Raw genomic sequence first — 23,832 nt, forward strand, 5'->3', positions numbered from 1 at the left:
TTTTTAAATTAACAATTTAATTTTCAAGCGCGTACATCAACATTACATCATTATTGCTCTGAATTCCTAAAATTGATAATTTCTCACACAAAACCCAATATAGTACTTTTCATTCTATGGTCCTCAGTACCGGTATGTGCACACTCTTCAATAATCCTAAACAATAGTACAATAGAATTTAACTTACAACAAAAATTAGGAAATGTGGCATGGGAGATTATGCACACACACCTAAGTGCAAATAGTAAACTTATTTTTAATAAGACCCACTGAAACAGTCTACAAATTCAAAAACCATTCTACCTTTATCACTCTAAGATTACACATCGCATCATTGCCTACTGTTTTAATTAGAAATTAGGGCAAGAGTGGGTTGGTATTGTAAATGCTACAAATCAAAACAATCCAAATTCTTGATCTCCTGATTGATGTCTATTTCAGATAAACTTTTGAGCATTGAATATAAGAAGAGCATGACAGAGAATTCTCTAGACAATATATTAGATCATAGATCACGTGTGTTGTTTACATTATTTCAAAACACACCCACATCATGTGCAAGTCACATAAATTGTATTCAAACTGTTCAAATTATAAAATGGTAGGTATTAATGTTAAAGTCATGATTTATTGAAAATGTAGTGTGCACATGTCCTTAAGCATGCACCTCCAAACTGTCACACATCCTGGTACTTTCAGTTGGATGTACAAAATTAACTATGCCAGGTTGTGACCTTTAGAGGTCAGACATGGACACATTCACCTTATCACCTGCACACATTTGACAAGTATTTGAATCAGCTGAACTAAAAAATGACACCAACAAAAAGTAAAAAGTTTTACGTTCCATTTATCCCCAGCGATGGAAAAATCAAGAAGTTTTCATTCTTCAGTGTCACAATGATTTGTGTTTATAATATAAAATATTGATACAAATACATCAGATAAGTTCAGTTGAATTCCAGTTGAACATTATTTTAGTTACACCTTGTATTCCATTCTATATTGACTCAGTTTTTTTGGTCAAATCTATGTGCATCTTGCATCACAATGTTATTTATCTTTGATGAACCATTCATTCCAAATCAACAATTGCTAAGGGATGAGAAAAGTTGCTACTGGTAGAGAAAAATTAGAGTGTAACTTCAGGAATAATGAACATGTACATATAAAAATATATGCAATGGTACGCCTGAGAAAAGGTCATACAAAAACATCACCATAGCATCTAGGAATAACAATGAATATCACTACGGTAACAATCACTGATATCAAACAAAAGCTGTGTTGTTTATTTAGTGTGACCATGGCAACATATTCTGAACACTGGTAGTCTAATTGCCATGACGATATTTCTTTTTATTCTTTCCATCCCATAAACTGTCTCCTGTAGAATGCGTTCATTTGTTCCAAGAATATGAATGTGAGTACAGTGTGTGGACCGAGTCGGAAATAGTACGGTGTAAATCCCTTCCAGAGACTGAAAAATCCTTCTTTTCTTACAACTTTGAATAATACGTCCTAAAAATGAGAGTAAATAAAACTTTGTTATTACTGGTATAATAGCAACAATCCCTTGGATATAACTGTATAATCTGTATTAGAAGCCGCATCCCTAATAGAAGTCGCAACAAATCTTTTTGAATAACCGAGAACCAAAAATTCATAATTTCTCTTATTTGTAGATGCTGTAATAATAGAAGCCGCATCACATCTGTTGCATTGTACCATTTTAATAGAAGTCGCAGCTTCTAATACAGATTTTACAGTATCACCTCAATGAACTGCAATCTGGCAACGAGAAAATATTTTTGGAATGAATGCAACTGATTTATTGATACCATATCATGTCATGGTGATGAAAATAACTGCATATACATATATCATATCATTGTACTCACCAAAGATCCTTTGTACTCTGGTTTACCATCAATTATTCTCATATTTTGGATTCTAGTTTTGGCAATGTCAACCGGCATGGACGCTGCAGTGGTGATCAGACCACTGATCATACTTGCCACAAAATGACATAAAATATTATCATTGAAGTACGCTGAAAAAAAAAATGCACTGTAAAATATAGTAGCAAATCTACAGGATGAATAAGTTTTTGGTGTTTTGATGGAGAACTTCACTATTGGGATTTATACAGCGCCCTCAATATTGAAGAAAAATATTACTATAACTGGTGGTAGAGGGCGCCATTACTAAAATATGCAAGAGGAATTTCAAGACTTTTTATTTGGTCGATACAGCTAAGTCGTAGCAACTTTTAAAATTTCATCGTCATAATAGTCAATAAATTATCAAATGGGAATTGGTTTTATGTACCGATACTTTACGTACCTGTTGATAACAACATTTGCTTAGCCTGTGAGTAGGAAGCTAGCTGAGCGGCATTCACAACCATAGCTCGAGTCACAGTTGGTGTAACACCCTGGATTAGAAACAAATCATCAATGACACGTTACTCCACAAATACTTAATAATATATCATAACTATTATAACCTTGTCCATTGAGAACCTAGATTAAGTTGAATATAACTTATAGGAAAAGCAGTATATTCACTAGATTTTATTTTCACTGAATCATCGCAGCAAAAATAAAGTATTTTACAATAAATAACAAATGTATATAAATACTGAAATGATGCAATAACATTAACTATTAGAATTTTGCACGGAAAATACAGACTAAATAAAAAAAGTAAATATAATTATATAGAAAAATGTACTGTTTTAATCTCCATGTCCCTTATAGAATAACATGAATGTATAAAAGTTTCTAAAAGATAATAGTACAGCAAAATAAGTTGTTTTATATATCTGGTAGCGTTATTTATGTGTGGACTTTGAATACGAAAACAACATTCAGCACCATTAATGTGGTGAAACCCCACTGACAATGCTGAATGTTGCATTGCATGGAAATTGAACTCACTGTGATGACTCGTACATTGTGGAATACGGAAAAAAAGAGCCAAAGCATGCGTACTGCAAACGCAATATGCTAATGAAATTTAACGAGGTTATGACGAAGACATATCTCATGAATATTATTTGAAAGTGAAATTATTATTAGAAAACATTTAGTATGAAACTCCGGAATCACATACTAGTATATTCGGTCTTGACCCTCACTCTGTCTATTGTGATTATTTGAATATTGTATACGCTTGTAATCATTCTAAACTGGTCACCAAATTTAACAACTGCTTCTGCGGTCTACAGTGGCTGTTCCCAGCTCCATGTGTCAAGAAAACAGATATTTTCCCCTCCTTTCCATACTCATTTGACTTTAATGGAGCCCATGTTCAGCTAAGCACCCCCCCCCCCCATTTTGGGGGCATTTTTTTTTTGGGGGGGGGGTCATGTTTGGCTAAGGACACGTATCTCCTGTTGTTACAACACAGCATTCTGATTGGTTCATATCAGGTCAAATGCAGATCAAATCGAGCAAGAAAACGAAATGTAAATTTTGATGGTCGTAATTAATATTGTAATATAATTCCACTTAAGCTGTCACATTGTCAACTAATATTGTCATTTGCACACTTTTTCCAGTGGGGAAAGCACCCACCCCTAAGAACATCAGATGTTTAGAGCTGAGTAATCTGTGCACTAAATTGGGCACCTTGCCTTACATCTACGATGATACAGACAAGATAAACATGTATTAAATTTGTTTGAATAGACCAGTGTATATCTGGAAAACAAGACCAATGAATGCCAATGATAATACGTCATATTGGATCAGAACATAAAACATTAGTTCTCCTCTTTGTACCAATATTAAATATTGATTTTGATGACATACACCCCACCAGGTAGTGTTTATTCTACCGTATGCCTTATTTCTACAACAATTTTCTCAGTGAGAAGCCCATGTTCTTTGGTGAAATTCAAATCCACCTGAATCAGAGTGTTTTTTTTGAGATTTCATATATATCACATGTAATATATGGCTATGGTTACACTCTGAAATGTCATAATGACACATTGATTGTCTCAATCAGACAAACTGATTCACTACGGTGACAAATAAAAACAAATAAAAAGACAGTAACTTACTCTCCAGCATGTCAGAATACCTTCTTCTCGGACAATTCTATAAAGTGCATCAAATACATTTTTATAACCTCGCCTTTGATCAACTGGAAGTCTAGTAAAGATAAAAACAAATATTTATGTCTGAGTATCGTAAGCAAGTTGCAATGTTTTCATGGCTGTATATTTAGGCACTTTACAATTTATGTCTGAGTATCGTAAGCAAGTTGCAATGTTTTCATGGCTGTATATTTAGGCACTTTACAATTTATGTCTGAGTATCGTAAGCAAGTTGCAATGTTTTCATGGCTGTATATTTAGGCACTTTATAATTTAATAAGAACAAAGCATAAATTGTACGTAAACATGTACTAAGTGACTAACATATACTATGTATGTTTGAGATATACAATACGGAGTTGTCAGTTTAAGTTTACTCACACTCATGGACATAATCTGTTGTACAAGCTATTACACATCACATAAGGAAATCGTGCCATTCATGCATTCATTTGCAACTAGACTCACTCATCCTAAATGATCTATGTACATTTTGTTTATTTTTATTATTTTGGATTTTTTTACTATGAAAATTTAATACAACCTTTGTAAGATATTCCTACAAATAAAATATGGCTAATAAAGGGAAATGGTTGCCAGCCGACCATCTTGGATCTGATTATGGAACTAAATGTCATGTATAACTTGAAGAAAGAAAAAACAAGATGGCTGCCAGTTGACCATTTTGGATCCAGTCACAAAATGAATCACCATTGACATGTATCTCAACACGTATAATATACATACCAAATTTGAATGAAAACTGACAAAGCATGTCCAAGATCCCACAAAAAAAATATATGGTTGTCAGTCTGCCTTCTTTGCTCTTATTATGAAACAAACTAATATATACTAGTATTCAAGCATGTTTGATGTATGCGCCAAATATGATTGAAAATGGTTGACATAAGTAATAAGGTCAAAAATAAAATATAAAATGTATAGAACAAATCTGAATGAAAATGACAAAAGTGTTCACAAATGACGTGTCCATGATACATCATTCACATAAAACAAGATGGCTGCCAGTCGGACATCATTGATTAAATTGCGAAACGAATCGTCATAGACATGTACATGTGTATAATGTATGTTCCAAATTTGAGCAAAAACTGATAAAGCATGTTCAAAATTCCACATTTTCAAAAACCAAAATGTCCAGCAGTCGGTCATTTTGGATTGAATCACTAAACTTTTGTATGTGCCAACATGAAATTATAGGCAATTGCAGAATAAACAGGTTCGGTCCAGAGGGTTCTGAAATACGATTCAAGACAGACGTCCAGATACAAAATTCTATTGAAAAAACAATTAGACTATATCTAACATACAATAAATAAATGATTGAGGAATTATTTCATTTTTATTCAATGAAACTACAATTCAATTTATTTAATTTAGAAAAAGATTTATCAGGTAAGCAAGTGAATAATATATTTACCTGCCATCTGCACACATTCTGATTAGTGATATTTCAGCGGGTGTTCCAACCATTGCAGCGATACCACCAGCAGTTATACCTAAATGTTATAAATTGAGAAATAATGTCATTATTTCTTTCAATAGAAGCACAAATAAACTCACATTTATTGTATCATTAAAATAAAATTTTGGGAATAGAAACACATCATTTTCGTGTGTGCATGCACTACTAATAGAACAGTACCAAGAGAACAAAATGACAGAATTTATGTTCTTTACCAGCTAGATCTAGTATGTACATAAATAAACAAACACAAAATCAACCAGTTTTAAGTTCCCATCTTTTAAAAATAAATACATGTCCATGGCTATCATAAATAACTAAATAAAATTTGATTGTATTATTATATCACTGGAAACTTGCCCAATTCATTGGTTGTGAATGCTATTGATTCTGATCATAGGGAATATCCACACCATTATAGCTTGCTTCATAATCAAACAACAGTGAAAATTTATCTTCCTGAGTAATGGGTAAGATGTATTCATTTTGAATCAAATCATGAAAACAAAATGACATGCATCAATAACCCAGCATGAGTAAAGATAAAACCGAACCTGGCATACTAGAGAAATTGCTGATGTACATATAAATACTTTTATGACTTGTCTTTGTCCTTACTTGAACAAAATAGTTTTAGGTACATCAGAGAAATGGTTAAAATCAACACAGCTGACAGTCAGCTATTTTGAATCAAAGCGCAAAACAAAAGTGATGTGCACCAGGTGTGATCAAAATACCAAGTTTTTACGAAATCAGAATAGGCATGCAGACAAGGAGAGAGACAGGCATGCAGACAGAAAGAGAGACAGACACACACCCAAAACACATAACCGGGTTGTGAACTACATCAGACTAAACATTTACAAGAAAAATGTCAAGCACTTACCTAAACCAGCCTTTGTAGCAAAATTTGGTGGTGTTCCATCATCCCTGAGAATTGAATGGAAAAAAAATATTTGTTTTGAAACAATGCAATACATTCCATTTAGGGTAATACACCACATGTTCACTGATAAACAATACACTACTTTCCGAGCCGCAGGCGAGTGCATATATGGAGTGCAATATCAAGTGGTATACCCAACTTTGCCGGGGAAGGGGGGGGAGGGGGGTTACTGGTATTGCTATTATACTATACCAGTATATTGACAATTCGATAAAACTAGTAAAACAAGCAGGCTGTCGGCTGAGATAGCTCCACTGTAAGCAATGCACATTGCAATTAAAGAACTGAAGATATCATTCGAAAATGAACAATATGTATAGTATCAAAGCAATCAGATTTGCTGTTTTCAACAAGAATTTAAAAATATCACTTTTCAGAAAAAATAACAAAAATATTCATCAAAATTAGATAATTGAAGATATCACCACGAAATGAACAAATCTGAGAGAGGTCCACATGTAGTACCTACATGTATATGTATAATATCAAAGCAATTGAACTTGTGGTTTTTAACAAGAAGTTAAAAATATCACTTTTTACCAAAAATGACAAAAACATTCAGCAAAATTAGAGAATTAAATATATCATCACGAAAAGAACAAATCTGAGAGAGGTCCACATGTAGTACCTACTGGTATATATGTAATATCAAAGCAATTGGACTTGTGGTTTTTAGCAAGAAGTCGAAAATATCACTTTTTACCAAAAATGACAAAAATATTCATCAAAATTAGAGAATTAAAGATATCATCATGAAATGAACAAATCTGAGAGAGGTCTACCCAAGGTATATATACACCAAATATCAAAGCATTCAATGTACAATACAATGTACCACATATCATCGTTGAATTCTGCGTTGTCCTGTGTTCTTTGAAACAGATGGCAACTACCTGGGTGCAATTTCACTGCAATTTTGTCAGCTAAAATTCGAACGCCGCTACGGGACACCGGTTGTTATTGGTGGCAAACATTTTTGCCTGTGACTCATAGTTTTTTGCATTTTCTTTTGTGCTTCAATCCCTCAATCTCATCTTGTTGGTCACCAGTTAAACTTAAAGATCTTGTTTTCTTTGTTGGAGGTTTGCAATCCATTCTTAAGTCACAATGCGGAGAACACAGCGTTTTGACAATCGTTTAGGCATCATCCCTCATGGTTTTGAGGGACAGTGGTTTAGGTTTGTGTAGCAAACGACAGATGCTCACAATTTGGATCCCACCATTAACAAAAAGCAATATTATGGTTATATAATTATTCAGGTGTTTTTAATCCAGTATTTTTTCCAAATTCCAACCACTATATTTCCCTAAAAATCAAATACTACCGGTTTTATGTATTTCCGCATTAAACCTGTAGTCAATTCATGTTCCGGTGCTTTTTTGTTTAGCTGTGCATTATCAGCCAATATACCATTAATTGCATATGCAAATTTTGTGTTTGGACCAATCAAATCGATGGATTAACACCATCAATATACTGGCATAATATAATACACAATAACTCATTGTATACACACAGGATACCAAGAAAGTGGTCTAATACAAATCACTCACCGTATACACATGTCAAACAGCATCGTATAGACTCCCAGTCGGGTGGTGGTGTAGGTTGCTTGTCGTAACAACCCTGCAGATAAACTAGACACATCACAACAATTAGTTATTATTATACATGTATAATTCAACTCAATTGACCCAAGTAGATTATCTACATGTACTTACTTATTGTACACAGTGAGTAGGCTTAGCTAACCAGGTAGATTATCTACATGTACTTACCCATTGTACACAGTGAGTAGGCTTAGCTAACCAGGTAGATTATCAACTCAACTTACCCATTGTACACAGTGAGTAGGTTTAGCTAACCAGGTAGATTATCAACTCAACTTACCCATTGTACACAGTGAGTAGGCTTAGCTAACCAGGTAGATTATCAACTCAACTTACCCATTGTACACAGTGAGTAGGCTTAGCTAACCAGGTAGATTATCAACTCAACTTACCCATTGTACACAGTGAGTAGGTTTAGCTAACCAGGTAGATTATCAACTCAACTTACCCATTGTACACAGTGAGTAGGCTTAGCTAACCAGGTAGATTATCCTCTCAACTTACCCACTGTACAAAGTGAGTAGGCTTAGCTAACCAGGTAGATTATCAACTCAACTTACCCATTGTACAAAGTGAGTAGGCTTAGCTAACCAGGTAGATTATCAACTCAACTTACCCATTGTACAAAATGAGTAGGCTTAGCTAACCAGGTAGATTATCAACTCAACTTACCCACTGTACAAAGTGAGTAGGCTTAGCTAACCAGGTAGATTATCAACTCAACTTACCCATTGTACACAGTGAGTAGGCTTAGCTACCCAGGTAGATTATCCTCTCAACTTACCCACTGTACAAAGTGAGTAGGCTTAGCTAACCAGGTAGATTATCAACTCAACTTACCCATTGTACAAAGTGAGTAGGCTTAGCTAACCAGGTAGATTATCAACTCAACTTACCCACTGTACAAAGTGAGTAGGCTTAGCTAACCAGGTAGATTATCAACTCAACTTACCCATTGTACAAAGTGAGTAGGCTTAGCTAACCAGGTAGATTATCAACTCAACTTACCCATTGTACAAAGTGAGTAGGCTTAGCTAACCAGGTAGATTATCAACTCAACTTACCCATTGTACACAGTGAATAGGCTTAGCTAACCAGGTAATTATCAACTCAACTTACCCATTGTACAAAGTGAGTAGGCTTAGCTAACCAGGTAGATTATCCACTCAACTTACCCATTGTACACAGTGAGTAGGCTTAGATAACCAGCTAGATTATCAACTCAACTTACCCATTGTACACAGTGAGTAGGCTTAGATAACCAGGTAGATTATCAACTCAACTTACCCATTGTACACAGTGAGTAGGCTTAGCTATTCAGGTAGATTATTAACTCAACTTAACCATTGTACAAAGTGAGTAGGCTTAGCTAACCAGATAGATTATCAACTCAACTTACCCATTGTACACAGTGAGTAGGCTTAGCTAACCAGGTAGATTATCAACTCAACTTACCCATTGTACAAAATGAGTAGGCTTAGATAACCAGGTAGATTTATCAACTCAACTTACCCAATGTACACAGTGAGTAGGCTTAGCTAACCAGGTAGATTATCAACTCAACTTACCCATTGTACAAAATGAGTAGGCTTAGATAACCAGGTAGATTATCAACTCAACTTACCCACTGTACAAAGTGAGTAGGCTTAGCTAACCAGGTAGATTATCAACTCAACTTACCCATTGTACACAGTGAGTAGGCTTAGCTAACCAGGTAGATTATCAACTCAACTTACCCATTGTACACAGTGAGTAGGCTTAGCTAACCAGGTAGATTATCCTCTCAACTTACCCACTGTACAAAGTGAGTAGGCTTAGCTAACCAGGTAGATTATCAACTCAACTTACCCATTGTACAAAGTGAGTAGGCTTAGCTAACCAGGTAGATTATCAACTCAACTTACCCATTGTACAAAGTGAGTAGGCTTAGCTAACCAGGTAGATTATCAACTCAACTTACCCATTGTAAAAAGTGAGTAGGCTTAGCTAACCAGGTAGATTATCAACTCAACTTACCCATTGTACAAAGTGAGTAGGCTTAGCTAACCAGGTAGATTATCAACTCAACTTACCCATTGTACACAGTGAATAGGCTTAGCTAACCAGGTAATTATCAACTCAACTTACCCATTGTACAAAGTGAGTAGGCTTAGCTAACCAGACAGATTATCCACTCAACTTACCCATTGTACACAGTGAGTAGGCTTAGATAACCAGGTAGATTATCAACTCAACTTACCCATTGTACACAGTGAGTAGGCTTAGATAACCAGGTAGATTATCAACTCAACTTACCCATTGTACACAGTGAGTAGGCTTAGCTAACCAGGTAGATTATCAACTCAACTTACCCATTGTACAAAATGAGTAGGCTTAGATAACCAGGTAGATTATCAACTCAACTTACCCAATGTACACAGTGAGTAGGCTTAGCTAACCAGGTAGATTATCAACTCAACTTACCCATTGTACAAAATGAGTAGGCTTAGATAACCAGGTAGATTATCAACTCAACTTACCCATTGTACACAGTGAGTAGGCTTAGCTAACCAGGGAGATTATCAACTCAACTTACCCACTGTACAAAGTGAGTAGGCTTAGCTAACCAGGTAGATTATCAACTCAACTTACCCATTCTACAAAGTGAGTAGGCTTAGCTAACCTGGTAGATTATCAACTCAACTTACCCATTGTACAAAGTGAGTAGGCTTAGCTAACCAGGTAGATTATCAACTCAACTTACCCATTCTACAAAGTGAGTAGGCTTAGCTAACCAGGTAGATTATCAACTCAATTTACCCATTCTACACAGTGAGTAGGCTTAGATAACCAGGTAGATTATCAACTCAACTTACCCATTGTACACAGTGAGTAGGCTTAGCTAACCAGGTAGATTATCAACTCAACTTACCCATTGTACACAGTGAGTAGGCTTAGATAACCAGGTAGATTATCAACTCAACTTACCCATTCTACAAAGTGAGTAGGCTTAGCTAACCAGGTAGATTATCAACTCAACTTACCCATTGTACACAGTGAGTAGGCTTAGCTAACCAGGTAGATTATCCACTCAACTTACCCATTGTACACCGCCAATACGCCTTCACTCTTTATAATAGATCGTAAAGCATGGAGACTTGTTTTATACTGACGAGAACCGCCACCTTCACCTAGTTAGCAATAAGATAATTTAGTGTAAGAAAGTAAGTTATGCTTTGACTGAACAATTCAATGAAGTCATCAATGAAGGCATACATAGTATACAAAAAGTTAATAACATCTAGAGATTCAAAATGTTTTTGTATGGGTTAGGCCTGTTCCACTCTAAAGACTTGTGCACCAGATACATGATGTGTTCCCAGATGCATGATGTGTTCCCAGATGCATGATGTGTTCCCAGATGCATGATGTGTTCCTAGATGCATGATGCGTTCCCAGATGCATGATGCGTTCCCAGATGCATGATGCGTTCCCAGATGCATGATGTGTTCCCAGATGCATGATGCGTTCCCAGATGCATGATGCGTTCCCAGATGCATGATGCGTTCCCAGATGCACGTTGCGTTCCCAGATGCACGTTGCGTTCCCAGATGCACGTTGTGTTCCCAGATGCACGTTGTGTTCCCAGATGCATGATGTGTTCCCAGATGCATGATGCGTTCCCAGATGCATGATGTGTGCCTAGATGCATGATGTGTTCCCAGATGCATTCCCAGATGGATGATGCGTTCCCAGATGGATGATGCATTCCCAGATGCATGATGTGTTCCCAGATTCATGATGTGCGACTGGGGGGGGGGGGGGTAAATAGATACAGTACCTACTATTTCTAGAGTAAAAATAGATAAAATAGATACCTACTTCTAGACTGCACTATGGGTAAAATAGATACCTACTTTTTGACTACAGTATGGGTAAAATAGATATCTACTAAACACCACCAATACTTTTATTCTTATACAAGTGTTTGGCTATTCTTAAAAACTATTTTTGAAAAAAAAACATGCACGACAAGACATGAATGTCGTAGTTCCCTTATTTAAACGTTAATTGTTTCTGAATAAATTTGTAGTGTATTGCCAGTAATTGAGAGGGGATAATAGACAAATCTAATATATATATGGTCACAAACTTTCTATTTATATTTGCTATTTCTTTCCTATATGCAATTTTTGTATTCAAACTCAAGTGAAGTGCATGTCTCCAGTACTGTATGTGTGTGTATGGCACTACCCAACAATCTTTCTAACAATATTTTTAATGGCAGGAAATTAAGGCACTTTACAATTTAATGAGCATGAAGTCAAACATGAATGTGTACCAAGTGACTAACAAACATTGTATGAACATTTACTACAACCTTTATAGTAGTATGATGAAAAAGCAAGATGGCCACCAGTCAGCCATCTTCGATCAAATTGTAAAACAAATTGTCATAGACATGTATTCTGTCATTAATAATGTATGTACTGAATTTGAATGTAAACTGACAATGTCCAGGATACCACATTTTCAACAAACAAAGTGCAATGAATGAACTTCTAGTCCAGAGGGTTTTGAAATATGAACGAACGGAGACTGAAATATACGTCCTGTTTTCGAACTTTGAAGAGCTAATATGAGTGCCTATGATGTTGGTTCCATTTTACACATTCAAACTGGGTAAATTTTGAAAAGCTAAAACAAAGTTCAGTGTAAATTCTGTTAAATATACGTACTCAACCCTGAACTGTTGACCTGATTTTGACTTTTACGGAATATTTTGTTTTCCGCAATCAGAGCCTACAAACTGCCAAGTTAGATATTTCAGACTCTTGTGATGTGTGTTTTTTAGTAAACATGGTTGTCAAATATTGTATCATCCCGTTATGAATAGGTAGTAGACAAGCTGCAATGTAAATTTGTAAATTGTAACTGCTTTTATAAAAAATTTCTTTTCTTGATGTACTAGCAACTCATGTTTTCTATATATTTTAACAGCTTTGGCCTACAACGTCAAAAGGTCCCCCTGGCCAGTGTATGTATGGGTTCCCATTCTTTGCTGTGCTTTGATGTCAAAGTGTGCTACAGTGATAATTCAAACATGAACAGAGTGAAACAACAAATAAATCAATCAGAAAAATGTACATGCCCATACAGAAAAAACAAAAATTGCAAGGGTCTGCTTTAAATAAAAACAGTTACTGAATGGTCATCACTGGTTTAAAAAAAATTAAGACAGAAAACAAGTGCCCCCCCCCCTCCCCCCATTTATCAAATAGTCCGCCTCTAAACCACAAATTGAACTGTAGCAATACTGAATTGCGCATGATGAGTTGTTTCTGAATGGGTTTTTGAAGGTGACTTAGAGAGATAATCTTGAAAATAACATACATTGCAGTCCAGAGCAGTTATTATTTTTAAAAAGTTTCATTGATATCTGCTGCAGAATTTCTGAGAAAATAACATGCACAAACATGCACAACTAAAAACGCATGCAAATCATATTAGGGTTGCCTGTGAGTTCGATAGTGCCAACCAACTCCACCATATGGGGTGTGTTCAGTACCCTGGTGTTTGGCAGTACCAATCGACTCCACCATATGGTGTGTGTTCAGTACTGTGGTGTTTGGCAGTACCAATCGACTCCACCATATGGGATGTATTCAGAACTGTGGTATATGGCAGTACCAATCGACTCCACCATATGGGGTGTGTTCAGTACCGTGATGTTTGGCAGTACCAATCGACTCCACCATATGGGATGTGTTCAGTACCGTGATGTTTGGCAGTACCAATCGACTCCATCATATGGGTCACGTTTGGTATCCTTAGATCAGTACCAGTACAAACAGACACCACATTTTGATGTGTGTTGAGTACTATTTGTTGATCAACTCCCACCCAGTCACCGAAACAATAAGATGTTGCATTGATTTATTCCACCAGAAAATGAGTTGCCTGTAATGTAAATAATGTGCAGTGTTTCCTCTAACAGGACTGATTTGGAGGGATCTTCAAATAAAAAAAAAACCAACTAGTTATGTCACTAGAAATTGCCTTAGAAAGCAATTATTTCAGTGAAATGACAACTGATACAATAGAATATTACAATTACACTCATTCGTCATAGGGGAACTACCTCGTCTTAAATGCAACAACAAAAACTGACAATATATTAGCATGAAGTGAAAATATAGTTGAGTAAATGCTTTGAACACCTTGCCACTTCCCATGCGATCTGCATTGTGTACTACTCACCACTAAGTTGCATTCGATTCTTCACCAAATCTAAAGGCTGTACAAAGCATGTAGCGAAACATCTACAAAACAAAGAAAAATAAATTACATGTACATTATTACCCACACATTTATCTATCTATCTATCTGTCTGTCTGTCTGTCTGTCTGTCTGTCTGTCTGTCTGTCTGTCTGTCTGTCTGTCTTGGACTGTCCCGGTCGGGGAATTTAATTCCTCAGAGAACAAGTTTGTAGAATCTCCTACGTTGACACAAAATTTCCCCAAATTTCTGTCTGTAGACAGGTTTTTAAAGTACTTTTTTTTACTCGGATTTAAAATGGCCAACTGGCAGCCATATTAAACCCACTCCCCAATTCTGTTCAAACATGAAATATAGGTAACATTTGTGAGTGTACATTATTTCTCACGATTAGCTAGAAATCATGCAATGTTAGCCATTTTTCAAGTCACTTTTTCTCACATGCAATTCGTCTTACATCTCGAATGCACATTATACACTGAGACAGTTGCCAGATTTTCATTAAATAGTATTCAGTCGATATATGCCCAAATTAATATGTCAAGCAAATTCAGCATTCAAACCAATTATTGCACACTTGCGAAAAATTTCTGGCTGGGCCAGTAAAATTTAAATTGTGTCAAATGATAATTCCAGTTGCTCAACTTACTTAAAAATTCAATCATATTTAAATTAGGGGTCAACTTTCTTTACTTTACAATATCAAGTCATAACAAAAGGTTGCCCTGAAGACAAATTTCACAATAGGCAACCTGAACCCCATGTACTAGCTGTCTACAAATTCCAATGAAATGGTCACAGAGGCAGCTTGTTTGTCACAAAATATTTTAACTCTTTTCAACATGTTTATGAAAAAATAAAAACATAGTTTGTGAACACCAACAAAGTTTTGTTAATTTCGGACCAAATGGATGGACATAACACCCATTGGCTACGAGTCTTATAAAAATTGTTTTGAAAAAAGAAACAGACAAAAAATGCATGTTCATTTGTGATCGAATATTGAATTCAGATGATAAATGAACATCAGATATTCCGATACATGTTTTTTTTATAAATTTAATGTTTTACTTTCTAATATGGCAAATAATTAGAAATGTCCCATAACATTATTTCTGACAAAATGTCCTAAGTTAATTTTGGACAACTGAACCCATATTAAATAACCCAATTTAGAAACAGAACATTTTTAAATAAAGTTCTCCTATTCTAAGTTCATCCAAGAACATAGAGATTTTACCTTTAAGTGAATAATACAGAAGAGAGGGCAAAGGTGAAACTAAATATACATGTTGTATTCTATGCTAATGTGGCATTAACAAGTGAATCAGTGAGGCCATTATAATTTCACATAATGTACTGTAATCCAAAATGGATATATTTCTGACAGTATGTCATCTTATGATATTCAAATTAATTCAAATATTCAAATCAACAACATTTTGAAAGCATAAAATCAAGGAACATTGTATGACCAAGAGTGACCTATTTAAGGCACTTTTAGATGAAATCAAATTTTGCACAACTGAGTATGTTACTGCACATATATGCAATGCATTATGGAAGATAACCTCTCATTGTATAAATGGAAAACTAGTATCACCCTGGGGTCATTTTTTTTTTTAAATGATTACCCAATGTTAGATTTCATATCATATATACGATTTTCACCCTATGTCACCGTTCATTTTTGCTATTCTGATGGTATGAGCTCTAATATTGGTAATGAAAATATGACGAACATGACATATAGCCTTCAAATCAACTTGTTCCTCATGAATTGTTGACACATATCAAAGCATTAAATCAAGGTAGTGCAGGGACATGCTGATCAATACCTTTTTGACAATATAAATATTTTGGCATTTTTTTTCAAATCTATTTGTCACATGCAATGGCATGTTTACATTTATTTTCTTTGGATGATGCAAAAATTGTATTGTGCAATATTTTAAGAAATACATTAACGTTTATCTGATCACACTAATGTAAAAACACATGAGGTTGACAGGATAATTATTAAATGTCACCAGAGATTTGGTAATAGATACAATTATAAGCTGGTTTAACTGTTTTATCAGATATGTGTCAAGATTTGTACAACTTTTAGTGACAGTACATAGAACATACATAGAACTGTATTAAACTAAGAAGTCTTTGCACCATGCATGACCTCTAAAAGGTCAAGGAAAAATAGTTAAAGGCACATCAGTAGAGTACTGTCTGGCATTTTGTAATGGCATGGAGTAATGCAACCGATGTTTCCATCTACTTGCTTCAGTTCTATTACAAATAAAAGGTTCAAATAAATGTGTCTTTACGTACAGTCAGGTGATTGCTACAATTAAAGATGCGCTGAACAGGAAGTCTATTCTGGGTTAGTACTATTGTCAAATTTTAGTGAGTCAAGGACTATTTATACAGAAGATGTTCCAATAAGGAATTGTTAAAATGTTTCAATTGGCATATCAAAATCCTTTACTGGAAAAGGGTATGTTCTATATTCACAAAAACAACGTTGCTATGTTTATAGACACCCAGCAGACTAAAAATCAAAAGAAATCTATCATGATTTATCAATAATATCATTAATTCAGTCAAGCGGTTAGATGTTATTCATGCCTGTGCGATATGAATCACTCCGGTGACAAAAAACTGTGATAATAAATAGCCAAGGGAGTTAGGGACAGGATTTCACAAATTTTATATATAGGGTAAATACTTAATTAATATTATTCTTATATTTGTTGATATATTTGTGAAGTGATTTCATCTTTTTTATCAATTTCATTACGTCAAACGAATAAACACTTTTTGTTTACGATATAAACCTGAAAAGCAAAGAGCTGTAATTTGCTTTGATGTCAACTAGGTCACGCCTACGTCACGCACATTAATGAGCCTTGACGACAGCGAACATTGACCTCAACGAACTTTTGGTCGATGAGCTGCAGAAAGGCTCTAGCCGAAAATAGTTACAACTTTAGATTCGCCGAGGATTAGCTGAGATTAGTAAATATATGTAATGAAGAAGAATATGTTCACCATCGGTTTAAAGAGCCAGACAAATTCTTTGGATCGACCGCCCGGTAAGCACGGCATTTCCCGGCACCAAAACTAATTTCATCTTTCAACAAGAATAGTATATCACTTATCTTTAAAATTTCTTATCTGAGATACATAATAATGACCAAGTCTATGCACAAGGTGACTTACCCTGCTGCTCCTCCAAACAAGAACTTTACGCCGTTAGGAATGGAGGGAGGCTGGCTGCGATTCTCCGTAGTCGCCATCTTGTATGGTTGGTACAGACGATTCGTCAGACTACGTAGACAAAGTCAAACTATGAGGGCGCAATTTGGTGTGTGATTAGGTAATATTAATGTCAGTTGTCTAATAATTTTTATAGGATGATTTGTCAATAAAGTTGATCTGTTGAGACAGTAACAACAGTGGTGTTAAAATATAGATCAATCGTATAAGACGATTACTAATATTGTATGACTTTTTTTCAGAGAACCTATTTCAGTTGTTTCAATTTTTCTAAATTTAACCCCGTGACCGTGAGGATAGGATAGGATATTTTATTTGGCACGTACACAATACAGAGCTAGTGTAAAGTCCAAAATAACACAAACAAAATAAGTTAAAACAATTCTAAAACATGAAAAACAAATTTTGCTAGACTACTACAGATAAAAAGATCAGAACTTGAAAAAATCGAAACAAAAAATCCACTCTAGCTAATAGTTGTAGACTAGGCGCGTAAACATAGATTGTTGTAAATAATGTATTTTTTAATTCCCTAATTTTGTCATGATTACATCAGAAAAGGTAATGTTTTTCATCACCAACTTCATTACAGTTACACAGATGACAGAATCTGTCTTCTCTTTTGATGCCTCTATGTCGACCTTTTTCGACTGGATGGTTGGCTGATTGGCTGAAATCCTGAATTTGGTTAGAGCATTTCTAAATTTCCTGTTTTTGGTATTTTCTAAATATTGTTCAAATTTAATACAAGATTTAAAAGTGCTATAATATGTTTTTATTTATCAAATTTGTACCCTGGCCCAGGATGACTCCCAGCAGAGTTCCAAACCACGTGATCCACGCTCATTGATGACGTTGGTGGACACATTCCCACAGTCATGACTAATCCCGGGGTCACCTATAGCAAACATTGATGGAACTTGTGGTCATTCAGTAGTCGTAATCCAGGCCTCGACATCCGGTGACATTTGTTAAGGGGGCAGGGTTATTTTGTTCAACGTAATTGCAATATTTTTTTGTTCGCCGTACAAGGTAAATTGAAAAAATAAATTCCGTAATTCTGTAATCACAGGCTAGACGTACAACGTAATCAATCAAATATTTTTTTTGTACACTGTAAAAATGTGTCATTTTTCTCGGTACGTACAAGAATTTACATCCAAATAAAAAAAGTCGTAAAGAATAATCCAGGGAAATTACATTTTCTAAACTGTAAAACGACTAAATGACAACAATTCACTGCAAAAATTAATTTTCACTGAAAACTGTAAAAACTTCTTTTTTTCTTTGTAAATTGTAAAAAGCCCGTTTTATTTCCCGTACTAAAACTGTACCAGCTACGCCTATTGCCCCCCCCCCTTGTTAGAACATAGTTAGATAGTTATGGGTGTTTCTGTCACGTAAAGTAAAGAGATTTCCTTGTTTGTATGATACTCATTGGCAAATTGTCCACCACTGTATGCGCCAAAGATTCGCTGCATAAACTGAATCCGCCAGAGTCAGTCGGTGGTTGGTGAAGCTTCTGCATTTGATGCACTAGACTTCGTCAGTCGGGTGTTTAGTTTGAAAAATTATTAAAGAAATACAGACCATGAGTACTAGTAATCCGCTGGTTACGCGGAAACCATTAGTTGCATTCTGATACCCCGTCACTGTCACGATCGAAGCAGCCACGCATAATAAAACAAATTATTTTAAATTATTCGGAAGAGCTAATATGATATGCCCTTTATTTAGACCTTTTCTGAATTGGTGAATTATGTTTAGGAATTAAACGTGAAATACTAGGTCCGTACTAGGTTTGGGCGAGCAGAGTTGTTATGTTGTTACGTTGTTATGTTATCGCGAGGAGTTAACAACCCACTAAAGTCGAGTGGGACACTTAGCAACTGCCTGTCAACAAAAATGGTTGCGACACCTCAGTGAAAATAATATTTGATGTAAATTATAGAATATAAAAAACATGGTGCTAGTTATATGTTGTTAATGTATATGTTGCTTTATTAATTATTTATCCTGAGAAATAATATGTACAGTAATATAATTTACAGACAGCTTGAAATTAGACATGAAAGGACGATGGTCGTGTTCGAATTTCACGTAAATAAACAATGTATTTTACATGTTTTATACGTTGCTATGAGTTCCATCGAACAGAACGCGGCGCGACGACCACCGCTCTTCGAACATAATAACTGAAATATAAGTGTGCTTACCACTTTTCCAATAATTGATATCCAGAGTCACCCAGCGAGGATGTGTACATAGAAGAACATCCTCATCGAGTGACTGTGTCGATATCAGATATATTCAAAACAGCGTCATATTTTCACGTCTATGACTAATACCATGGAAGATACTAACGTTAGTACCTTCCATGATAATTCTAACATGGGATAATAGGTATCACAGGTTGCGCAGTCACGTTCTAGGCATGCGCAGTTCACTGACCACATTTAAGTTTGTTGTCTGTCCTCGGACGTGATATTGAACATCATGGGGTCATCACTTCGCAACCTTCACGATGAATTACACAAGCCACGTTCAAAGTTGTTTATAACTAGGCAGTTAGCAACGAGTTTACGAGGCCGGCATGTGAAGGCCAATGTTCTATAAAAACACAATAGATCCACAACCACGCGGTCGTGACATCCAAAAATAGATATCCTACAATAATTGAGATAGAAACATGTTTAAAAGCAAGTAGAGTAGAAAACGAGCGTTTATTTTTATTTTTTATCTACCCGTATGAGTGTGTTTGTTCAGTAAACAAAACTAATTGATGAGAATAAACAAAAGAGGGGTAAACAAGTAATAAACTACAACACTGCCCACAAAGTTCATTACGTAATATCAACACTATAAATGGTTTCTTCAAACATAGAGGGACTGTGCTTCAAATAATAATCACGATTTTTATTGTTATTTGCAGCTCCCTTGTGTGTGAGTCCCCGTAATAAGCTAACGCCAAATAAGTAAGCAAATAAATAAATAAATAAATACTCACCAAAGAAATTTGCTGTATTTTCATATTTTATTTACTAGTGATCCGTTGCGATGCTTCTCCAAGCCTACACGGGGTGACTCCACTATCCAAAGTTCGTTGTTCTGCTAAATCTGAATAATACGTCCGTTGTCCGAAGGTGGATAAAATTTCCGGGGATCACTGGTCATTTCCTGCTAACCGGGGATATACGGTGATTTACCCCTAGTGACGTGCGCAGCATACACATTACTATGTCAAAGCACCGATAAACAATGATGTAAAATGCAACACACTCTATCTTGGCAACAAATAATATACTCCAACCATCACCCTGGTTGTTCACAGTATTGTGAATGTCTTCTTTCAATATTATTTGACATAAACAATAAAAATGTGTTTTGTACAATCGCAATGGGCTTCGAAGAAAAAAACATTTACCGAGACTTGTTTACGTGTGTATGACTATATTTAGTAAATCTTTAACCATATACGACATTGGCGCGTTAAAAACCAACATAACAAAGGACTTCTTCAATTTGATTGCGTCGTCCTCGGCGAGTGACGTCAGAAGACCCGACTATTAATTTATGGGGGTGATCTGTGTAGTTCGTCGAGACAAACTTTAATCGATGGCTTTAATTTTTACAATGTAGGGTCAAAACAACAATAAAATTGTGTATTTTTGTCTAAATTATAGTATACATATAAATGTTAGCTAAACATTGCATGAACATATCTTTAATAACAAAAAGTAACTAGCAGGAAACAACTTGGTTGAAACCAGGTCACGTGACGTCCTGCCTTGACCTGCTCCGCCATATTGGTTTTGTTATGAGCCTACGGTCCTTGAATAATCGCAGTTTATTGTTGGTTTTATAGCAGTGACCACAGCTTAGTCCCACAGTTTTGGAACAGGAGGGTATAAACACAGCACACCTTCGACCACGTCCAATTTCAGCTTATTTACAACAAAATAGGACCAATTTTCTTTGTGTAAGTATTTTTCTCTCATTTTGATATTGAAAATGTGTGCGTTCTATATTTTGTCCCATTTTCACGGATTTTGTTCACGTACACAGACTTCCGGGCGTGAAATTCATTATTATTTTTCGGCTTATATTCCTCATTTGTATCAAAAAGTATGTCTCAAATTTATCTCCCTCGTTCGTATCAGTTAGAGAGTTATCCGTGCTGTGTTGTACCGCATTCAACAAAGTTTTGCCGACATGAATTCCATGCTGGCAAACCCGTTAACAGCTGTTCGGTTCTCTTAATTTTCGATGCATTTTTCTTTGTCGGCCTTTCTAAACTGTATTTGATTTTCATCCCTTGGTGTCACTTTCTATATTTTATATAACTATATGATAAAAGTGGTGTTATGTTATGTGTGTCTGGTCGAACCAAAGAAAAGAAATTCAACACTCTTTTGGCGAAGAACTGTGTGCGACATTATAATGTACGTCCATTCATTGGTTTGACCGACAACCCCTTTGTCTGTTCGCAGGTTGGCGATCATTTCGTCAAATACACACCCAATTTACTTGTCGCTTTATGAATCATTCGCAAAGGAATGCCGGTTTAAATGACTAATGTCTACGTGTTTCCCATGACATGAAACGTTTGGGATAATTGAAAAATTATTACCAAATTGATGCGTGTTTTTTCGAATTTGCTTGGTCAATGTGAAATAGCCACCACGGTCTCTACTGATAATTACTCAGTGTCGCGTCCTTGAATGCTGGCCCTGTTTCAATAGATTTCATTCAGTACCAAGGTTAATGTAAAATGACATTCTGATTTCAAGGTGACGCGCTTAAATCGTGCGCCTTTGATTAAACACTTAAAAATTCCATAAAATGTACCATTTACAACCAGCCAAATAAAGGGGTGTGAGAAGGCTGTTTTAATTTTAGTTATCTATCAACTTAACAGTGCTTCGTTTGTATTGTAACAGGCCTTGAATTTTTGTTGTCTTTGTTAACACAAAAACAAAAATGTTAGTGTCCATGGTATTTTAATAATTGTCAAAGCATGCTGCAAATCATGCATTCAGATTTCAGAATCGGCCTTTTTAAAATATTGTTACAACTTGGCCTGTTTTGAAAAAGACAAAGATTGGTGTTTGCTGTGAAGACTAAGTTTGAATTACAATTATGAGATGTTGAATAAAGATGTTTCATTGTGTCTATCTCGTATTGATTAATATGCAAATATTTAGTATTAATCGTATTGAGCATTTTGTAGGGCTCATTTGGTTCTCACTATTGTTCTCTACTCCACACCATATGGGGTCCCATCTATTAATATTAATTGGGAACCAGCAGAGACTACACATAATGTCCACCCCCTTACCCTTATCAACAACAAGCCTCTAGTGACACGCGTCTCATCCTCTATTCTAAACAATAGAAGGTACTAGCATCCATCTTCTCCATGGCCTATTTTTAGAACTTTTGTTTCGAAATGTGCAATTTCTTCATAAATTATTTTTCTGTAAACCAAAATTTAAATTACTTATCTTTAGTTGACAGAGGCCATTGCCAACTTCCTGTTTACAATTAGTGACACTAAGTACATTAATTTTTTTTTCTGTGGCATTTGTAAATATTTCATTTTACATAATTCAGCATAATCTAAGCCAATTGCGACTGGTACGTTTGATTCAAATGAAACTATGCAGATTACACTGGTATTTGAATATTGAGATTATATCTTTGTTTTTGAGGTGGTTAGGCTATGTTACCATGCCTTGACTATAGTAGTCAGTGTTTTGTTTTTGGAATATCTACAGTTCTGTGTTTAAGATTAAATGTAAATTTACCTTAATTTATTAAAATAAGTTTACAGCATTGGTAGTGTATCTTGTGACTACAAAGTATTTCATGCCTTTGCTTAATGTATTTAATTAGGTTCATTGTTTCCCTGTAAGTAGCATGATAATTGATGTGTGAATTTAAACATTAATTATCGTGCTATTTACTGGGAAACAATGAACCTAGTTATATACCGGTAATAGTAAGCATTTAAAGTGTTGATCATTTCTACACCGATCTGATGCATATCGCGCAAGGTGTGCCGGGAGTTTGTTCGAAATTTCGAACGTTTCGAAGTCAATCGTCGATTGCCACGTATTTTACGGATATATTAAATCGTTTCAGAGACC

General features: G+C 35.4%; 2 protein-coding genes across 5 annotated transcripts in view; one reads left to right on the plus strand and one right to left on the minus strand.

The window, feature by feature from the left end:
- LOC144344254 (mitochondrial 2-oxoglutarate/malate carrier protein-like) lies at positions 1-21,179 on the minus strand. Of its 3 annotated transcripts, none has more exons than XM_085490721.1 (11): positions 20,691-21,054; positions 17,627-17,842; positions 14,392-14,453; positions 11,231-11,321; positions 8,095-8,178; positions 6,481-6,524; positions 5,550-5,628; positions 4,073-4,163; positions 2,347-2,437; positions 1,902-2,053; positions 1-1,521 (listed from the first exon to the last, which is right to left on the minus strand). In XM_085490721.1, exons 2-11 carry the CDS (start codon positions 17,701-17,703, stop codon positions 1,360-1,362), a joined length of 933 nt encoding a protein of 310 aa, XP_085346847.1. In that variant the 5' UTR covers positions 17,704-17,842; positions 20,691-21,054; the 3' UTR covers positions 1-1,359. The 3 variants fall into 3 exon arrangements, with proteins under 3 accessions (XP_085346847.1, XP_085346848.1, XP_085346849.1); XM_085490722.1 differs by having other exon boundaries at positions 17,627-17,734; positions 20,691-21,053; XM_085490723.1 differs by lacking the exon at positions 17,627-17,842 and having other exon boundaries at positions 20,691-21,179.
- Positions 17,420-23,832, plus strand: part of LOC100377075 (SPRY domain-containing SOCS box protein 1-like) — an 11,600-nt gene continuing 5,187 nt past the window's right edge. The window contains exons 1-3 of one of the 2 annotated variants that reach the window (XM_085490724.1): positions 17,420-17,499; positions 20,616-20,658; positions 21,549-21,662. The gene's annotated coding sequence lies outside the window, so the exon portion shown is untranslated. Of the gene's footprint in view, positions 17,500-20,615; positions 20,659-21,491; positions 21,663-23,832 lie in introns of those variants that run through there. The other variant, XM_002734310.4, reaches the window with a different exon arrangement.

This window comes from Saccoglossus kowalevskii, chromosome 15 (genome assembly GCF_978046115.1).
Source record: "Saccoglossus kowalevskii chromosome 15, keSacKowa6.1, whole genome shotgun sequence".
In the NCBI taxonomy this organism is placed as follows: domain Eukaryota; kingdom Metazoa; phylum Hemichordata; class Enteropneusta; family Harrimaniidae; genus Saccoglossus; species Saccoglossus kowalevskii.